Genomic DNA, 7,879 nt, shown 5'->3' on the forward strand with positions numbered 1-7,879 from the left:
CAGTAAAGTGGTGCTAGGTTATGAACCTGAAGCTAAAAGTGCAAGTGTAAAAGACATGACTAGCATAGTTTTGATGCCACACTGTAGTTTCTAAGTTCAGGGAAGTGTGATGTAATAAGCTACTACCAAACCTACACCTTTAGGTTAAACAAGCCAACAAGCAAGCATGAATTTACTAGATAGTAGCCTACAGTTCGGACATTCAGGGATATGGTTTCATGTATTTTCAGAGATGAACATTAGTAATTTCGTTTAGTTTCAGAACATGCCACTGTATACGTATTTTCAGATATCAACATGCAGATCTAGCTTAGTTATCTCCTCACCCAAGTGCATCTGTCCTAGATGACATGAGCAAGGTGCTGAACCTATTTCCATTGGCATAACAAGCTGGTGCATACGTATTTACCACTATTGGCCATAACTAGAACAGAAAATAGAAGTGTTTCATGAATACCAAACGAAAATAGAAGTTGGACAATTCCTTGTTCCAATCAAAATATTCTCCAACTCACATGGCTAGGCATTCATTTATGTATTACCTTTTCACCTCTAATAGCAATCTTCTTATCAGCTTCTAGTTCTTTTCTTCTTACTATAGAAATGATGGATCTTATCTAAGGTTTCATCCTAAGCATATATTTGACATAAAGATATACATAACCCCTGTTTATGGTCATATTAAAATTCTGAAGTGTGTTTGCCTATACATGTATGTTTATTACAGGATTTCAGGCTTTAAGTATGAAAGAATTCATACAAAATGGTGTCCTGTACCACGATGATTAGTCCTGACTGAAGATCCCCTTTTCTACCTTATCCATATTTTATACTCTCACGACCATGAGTCAGATCAACACACAAGTAAACCGGAAATCAATTTTATTTAGATTCTTGGTGCCCTAGAGTGTAAAGTATTACCTGATTGATTGGGGATTTGGAACAACTCGAATTAGTTGGGGATGGACTTTGTCTCCTACGAAATTTCTCATCGCCATCGTTGGTATGGACAGCAGGTGCTGACAGGCTCGGCAAGGCGATGACGAGGATATATGCAGCGCCAGGGATTCGTTTCTTGGTACTCAGGTTGTCCACCATGGTGTTTTCCGCTTGCCGCCATTGACGGATATCCACAGAATCGGCCACCAACGAACCCAAGAGCAGTGGTTCTTCCACAGGCAGTCGCTCCCCTTATCCTCCTTGTGATCTGGTCCTAGGTCTTCTAGGTTGGAGCTGTGGTGCACGATTTCTGGTTCCTGTGGAGAGATAATACAGAGATGAGGGGAAGAAGAGGTGTCCTGGTCCTGCAGCCATGTACAGGAAAGCATTGGTTCTGTCGATCCCCTCACCAGTGAGCTTCTACAGAGAAAGTGAGGTGTCCTAGGTGCAACGGTGGCTACTCCCCTGCCTGACATCTGCTATGGTAACTTCCTGGAGCGGTGGGGTTGAGTTTTGTTGAAAGGTAAAGAGCTAGCAGTTTAGACTGCTCTAGTGTAGGGTAAATAGGACACGGTGTTTCTATGCATTGAGTAATTGATGTGTGGATCCAAATAATCAAATTCCTAGCTCCACCAAACGATGGTATAAATATTGATCTCACTATCAAAATGTGTATTGGTAACACAATTATTTTTACTAGAGAGTTTCAGAAATTTGTTGTAAGATAAATAATTTACATAAATTCCTCAAAATTAATTTATTCCGGTTCTGCATTTGGTGCCTATTTTCCCTCGGCTTTACTTTGCGGGTTAGGCAGAACTTACCTACGGAATCACTTACACCTGAAAATAAATTTTCACATATATGGTTATCACGAAATATGTGATTGGATCTATACTGCTCCAGAGTCATCGTGATCTCACCAGTAGTATGTTTAAACCTCAAGTATTTAGCTTAGTAAATATCTGGGATTTTACACAGTCCAGAGCCCTCGTGTCCATTTGGATCACGCGGTGCACCCAACACGACCACCCAAAGTTAAAACTCGTTAAAAATTATAATATGTAATTATGAACTTTTAACCATAATATGGCCTTATAAACGTGCTTGTTTCAAAAGAAGCCCTTATAAACGGGCAACATTTAAAAAATAAGTAAACCAAACCCCCATTGTAGTAATCATGTCTCAGGTGATATTGCATATACTCTTCAATGATGTGTTCTGCTCCTTGACCTCCAGTACCTCAGCTCCTTATAGATCAGGGGGGCCATTCCCCCTCCCCATCCAATAAATCATATCAGCATATTACAATAATAAAATCGTTCTTAGTCCAAATTAACGAGTTGTACGCAAAAAATATGCTAGATTTGGTTGGGTCCATGAATTTGCAGGATTTTGAGAAAACAGATTATGTTATTGTCCTGTCACTGAAGTGGTTGTGACTGGCGGACCATGTACAACCTCAGATCTTTTTATTTCTTTCCTTTAATATAAAAGTCTACATTAGGCTACTAGACCATCTCTAAGAGACGCGCTAAATCACACCCACGCGGTAAAAACCACTAATTTAGCGCATCCGTGTCGGAAAGTAGCGCTCCAGCAGACGAAAAAATAGAGCGTGCGGTAAAAGAAATCTAGCACGCGCAAAATTGCCGCCCATCGCGTTGGGTATTTGGCGCATGGGGCACGGCTCGCGGTAAAAGAAAAAGATAGAGCGTGAAAGCCAACTACTACTCTGAAACTTCCGGGAGCCGCTCCACTGCCGCTGAATCCTCCACCCCCTTCTCCTTCGGCGACTTCGCCGCGCCTACCAGCCGACTCCAACGTGGAAAATCGACGATGCGCCACTCCCCTAAAGCCGTCGCACATCCAGTTGGCCAAATCGCCTATCCACCGCCGCCAAATCGCCCCGTGCACTTTCTTGCATCCGGAGCGCCCGCAAGGTGCTCGAAGTTATGCGGCTCGACTTGTCCGTGTTAGATTAGATATTTTTAGTTGATTTGTTGAATGTTGTTGTGGTTCCTGCATAGATGAGTTCTTCATATGATTCATCCGATGAGAAATGGGACATTCAAGAAGAAGAAGACATGGCAATGCTATGGGCTATGCGCGCAGACAAGAGGCCAAAACATGGTGGTTCTGTTCTTGGTCGACAGAAGTTGTTGTATTTTATTGGTTCACAATTTTTTCTATTGACAATAAACCATTTGGTTGTGTTTTAATAATATCAAAACTATTTATGTTGATTTTTTTGGTTGTGTTTGACCTTCCTAGTGCTATGTTTCTTGTTGATTTTTTTTGTGAATGCGCCAGCGTGCTGTATTTTACAGTGTCTGGAAAAAACATATTTTACGCGCACTATTCTTTTGGATGCCCTGGTAAACCTATTTAGTCCCGCGCAGCTGCGACGCGATTGCACGTCTATTAGAGATCCTCTTAGTAACTGAAAATATCCCGTCTCAACCATGGTGCGGCTAAAAAATAATACCCAGTTGTAACTGTGGTAGATGTCGTGGGAAGTTCACAGTATATACCATCAGAGATGACTTACAAGTCGCGGGGAGAAGACACGTCTCCGGAGGCTAACAAGAATGGGATCACTACACGATGTATCCCTGCTTTTAGAAGCAATGGAACTTTCATATTATTATTCCCACGGCCAATTACACCATTATTCATCCCAATTAAGCAGTTGCAATTTCCAATCCAGTACTACCTAGCTACTATTCCAGCTGCAAACCCACAATCCTGGACCAGAACCACATGGCGATAGCAGGATTACCAAATGCTCACACGGATTTAGTGAAAAATTATACGAAATCAGCGATAACTAATACTATGAAATAGAGTAGCAGTTGACATAGATATCGATGAACTGAAATAAAACGAATATAATATCAATCACCAATTCCAATCCTAACCCTAAACAACAATGAACAACTGAGAGCTCAACTACAGCAGTATGGCAACAGCGTAAAATGTATTGCAGTTAATGGGACATCGAGGAGCTGAGAGACTAATATGAACTTCGAAGTCCACTGTCAACTGAGCAAGATGATACGTTCTGAAGGCGGGCCTGCTCGAGTTTTGCTGGACATAATGTTGTGTCCGGCGGCGATGACAATGCATTGCACCCACGAAGTAAGAGGAAGAACTGGATATATAAAGAGAGAATGAAGAGATCGAGTTTTGATTTCAGAAGCCGTAGAACTTTTCACATTATTACTTCCACGGCCAATCACAATCATCATCATAATCTCCATAATTATTCATCCCAAGCACCTCCAATTTCCAATGCACTACTACTATCACCAGGTACAACCCCACGATCCCCAGAGCAGAACCACATGGCAATCGCAGGATGGCCAAATGCTCACACAAATCCATCCCAGCTCAGCTCAGCTCGATCACTCCCAGATGCCGACCTCCATGAACCCGTCCTGGGTGGCGCAGCCCCTGAACATGCCGGTGCAGTTGAACCCATATGCCACCTCCCCCGTCCCGGACACGGCGATGAGCCCCGCGAAGCCCTCATCAAGCCGCTCCTTGACGCAGAAGTCGACGGCCTCCTGGAGCGGGAGTCCCTTGTACTCCATGACGGCGGCGACGTCCCGCGCCAGCGTGGAGCGGATGATGGCCTCGCCCTCGCCCGTGCATGACACCGCGCAGAGCCCGCACGCGTAGGTGCCGGCCCCGATGAGCGGCGAGTCGCCGATGCGGCCCGTCATCTTGTTCATCAGCCCGCCGGTCGAGGTGGCGGCGGCGGTGAAGCCGTTGGAGTCGACGACGGCGCACCCCACCGTCTCCGGCGCGTAGATGCTGATGGGCAGCCCGTTCATGACCATGCCGTTGGTGTTGTTGTCCGAGGCGGCTGCCAGCGCGAGCGCGCTACAAGTGTCGGCGCCAGATAGTGGGACGCGGTAGTCGAAGAGGATGGTGTTGGCCTCCTTGGCGAGCTTGAGCATGCCCACGTTCTCGTCGGTGATGAAGTAGCTGTTGTCCACCACCTCCAGGCCCTGCAAGCACATCAGGGAAAATAAGATTCTCAAATAAGATCAATACATTGAAAAACAAATTTGTTCTTGATGCATATAAGGATCTTAGATTTGATTGGTTTCACGGGATCTGTGTGGGATTCCGTGCGAATCAGATCTAATTGTTGCTGTCGGGAGGTGGAGCATGTACGGAGGACGGATCGTCGGAGGGCCGTGCAAGTGGTATGGTCCCGGTGCGGCGGTTGGCATGGGCATGGTTGCCCCCACTCGACGCGAAGTGGTGCACAGGGGGAGCAATTTCATTCACACGTTTTCTAAGCAGCATCAGGCACAGGGCAAACACAGTTGCGTACACCATCCTAGGTTCATGTATTTGAGCATCTCACAAGACATTTGCAACTATCACCGGCAGATATTTCTTTTACTGAAATAGACTGGTAGGCACAAAGGAGAATATTATTGTGCACATGCATTATAATATGATTTTTGTTGTCATACATGGGACAAGATGGGTTCTTTTGTCGTGAATTACTACTACTTGGTGCGGCTGCTAGCTGCACGATCTTGACTGGCAAATTTGAAGGCTTTCATAGAGTGGTAGGACAAGACAAGTTTAAGTTGGAATGTCATGAAAATATTGAACGGTCAGGGAAGTTGCCAGCTGAGGAGAAATTGTGTCTTGGTAGTTGGTTGTTGGAAGGTGGCTATTGTCACCAAGAGACTCGTGTTTATTCTTCACTTTTCAACATTTTTTTAGCGAAACGCCATTGTGTATTAACTAGTTCCTCCTTCTCGAAATAGATATTGCTGATTTGTCGAGGCACATATACACATATATCCAGACGTATTTTAGTTTACAAATACTTCCTCCGGTCCTAATAAATTGACGCCCCCACCCGCCTAAGCGCAGACCGGAGGGAGTACATGTGTATCTACATAAATCTGTGACTTATTTTTTCCTATCGGAGGGGGTACATCGGGTAAGTCTTTTAAATGGTAGCATGCGTTTAGCACTTGCCTAAGAGAAGAAAATCATATTCTTACAGCGCACTGAGTAAGAAATTGCCTACAAATTGACGGCTGTGGTACTTGGTAAAGCAATTAACGAAGCGACATGACTAGTGGTAGACATGTTTCGGCGCAGGCTGTTGCTTTCAACAGGATGTGAAATCCATCTCCTACTTGATCCACACATTTCTCCAAACACCTGGGGACGAAAGGGTGGCACGCACGTGCAGGCGCTCACGGTATATATGGTTTTTAGGAGGTTTGTATGTAATGGCGCGCCTTCGCATGATGCAAGTTGGCTTAACTCTTTTCTGACGAAATTAAATTTTGCTTAACCTGGTGTGCTAACCAAGCTTTAGATAGGTGCTGACAGCGTTCCTCTGCTTCGTGATGGATTTGCATCGCCAGCGAAGCTTCATACCCGTGCAAGCTTAGGTGTGTCCGGTGAAAGGTTTAGCTATACTAGACATATGTTGCACCGCACACGTCATGTACACGCGTCCACCACTTCCAATTCTCAAGGACTCTTTCCACGACAAGATTTCGGCTGCATGCTCCTCACTACTCTACTCCGTCCTTCCCGTCAGGTTCCGCCGTGCACGTGAACTTTTCGATTAAAAAATCTTATTATTAAGTTGATTAGATCGCCATGCAGGCGGGTTATCAGTTTCCTTATCGTTCGGAGCATAATTTCGGGAAGGAAACCATTTAATTAACCAGGAATCAAAGAAAACATAACAGCATATCCCGTGATTAATTATTTAATTAATTAGTTACCTGGTCGCGCGCGAAATCCTCGGCGCCGGCGAAGGCGAGGTAGGAGTGGGGCGACTTCTCCATGACGCGCCGCGCCAGCGACACGGGGTTCCGGACGGTGGAGACCCCCGACACGGCGCCGCAGCGCCGCCCGCGGCCGTCCATGATGCTGGCCTCCATCTCGACGGTGCCGGCGCGGGTGAGCGCGGACCCCCGGCCGGAGTTGAAGCAGGGGTCCGTCTCCAGCTCGCGAACCACCGCCTCGACGACGTCAAGGGCCGGGGAGCCGGCGCGGAGCAGGTCCACGCCGAGCTGCAGGCACCGGGCCAGGACTCGCTTCGCCTCCTCCTGGCGGTGTTCTGGGAGGTTAGGGTCCACGCCGGCGCCGCCGTGGATCGCAATGGCCCAGCGACCCATGATGTTTGTTGGTGGTGTGTTTGCGAGGAGCTAGGTTCTTGGATCTCTGTGACTCTATATATGTTGTTGCGGCTAGGTGATGTTGTGCTCTGTTCTTGTTGGTGCTGTGTGGTGTGGAGATGGAAGAGCGGTGGCGCGAGGTATTTATAGAGGGTGGCAGGCAGGGGACTCTGCTCCGGCCCGGGAATAGCTGTATGACGCAACCGCGGATTCTCCTATTTTCCTTCACCACAACGGTATCCAACACACCGGGATTTCACGGGTCCGCGCCGTCTGTTGGCTTACAGGTGCGTGTGGTAAACTGGTAACACCATGCCGGTTTTGGGAGCATGCTCCTTCGCGGTACAGCTGTACCTGTACGACCCCGACTCCGCGTTGTTGCCTCTGGTTTTGTGTTCAGCTGCACGCGCTGGGTCGCGGACATGAAAATGGTCGTTTTAATCGAGCGTATGTTTGCGTCTGGGTGTAGCGGCGCATATTGTTTTTTCGAAAAAAAATTCATTCTACTGAAATGCATAATATATATACGAAATAAAGGAAAAAACAAGAAGGGACAAGACCCTAGACTACTCGTCGCCCCTCGGGGCGGTTGACGGTCCGGCCCCGTCGTTGCCTCCCTCCCTCCTCGCTTCTCCGCCGCCCTCCGCTCCATCCATCGCGCGGTCGCCAGATCTCGTTGGGCCGCCGCGTCCTCCGATAGCCGTTCCCGCAGCCTCACATTGGCGGCATCCTCGGCCGCATAGACTCATCTGAGGCACATATTC

At 47.1% G+C, this 7,879-nt stretch overlaps 1 protein-coding gene across 1 annotated transcript; it reads right to left on the reverse strand.

Annotated features, from left to right (window-relative positions):
- Positions 1-4,113: 4,113 nt before the first annotated feature.
- Positions 4,114-7,153, reverse strand: LOC124677470 (probable isoaspartyl peptidase/L-asparaginase 2). Its single transcript, XM_047213456.1, has 2 exons — positions 6,720-7,153; positions 4,114-4,955 (listed from the first exon to the last, which is right to left on the reverse strand). Exons 1-2 carry the CDS (start codon positions 7,113-7,115, stop codon positions 4,347-4,349), a joined length of 1,005 nt encoding a protein of 334 aa, XP_047069412.1. The 5' UTR covers positions 7,116-7,153; the 3' UTR covers positions 4,114-4,346.
- Between the last annotated feature and the right edge of the window lie 726 nt (positions 7,154-7,879).

Source organism: Lolium rigidum, chromosome 7 (genome assembly GCF_022539505.1).
Source record: "Lolium rigidum isolate FL_2022 chromosome 7, APGP_CSIRO_Lrig_0.1, whole genome shotgun sequence".
NCBI lineage: Eukaryota > Viridiplantae > Streptophyta > Magnoliopsida > Poales > Poaceae > Lolium > Lolium rigidum.

Coding starts and splice junctions, on each gene's coding strand:
- LOC124677470 (XM_047213456.1), bottom strand. CDS start 7,115: ATGGGTCGCTGGGCCATTGCGATCCACGGCGGCGCCGGCGTGGACCCT. Junction 4,956..6,719: donor AGGATTTCGCGCGCGACCAG/GTAACTAATTAA, acceptor ATGTGCTTGCAG/GGCCTGGAGGTGGTGGACAA.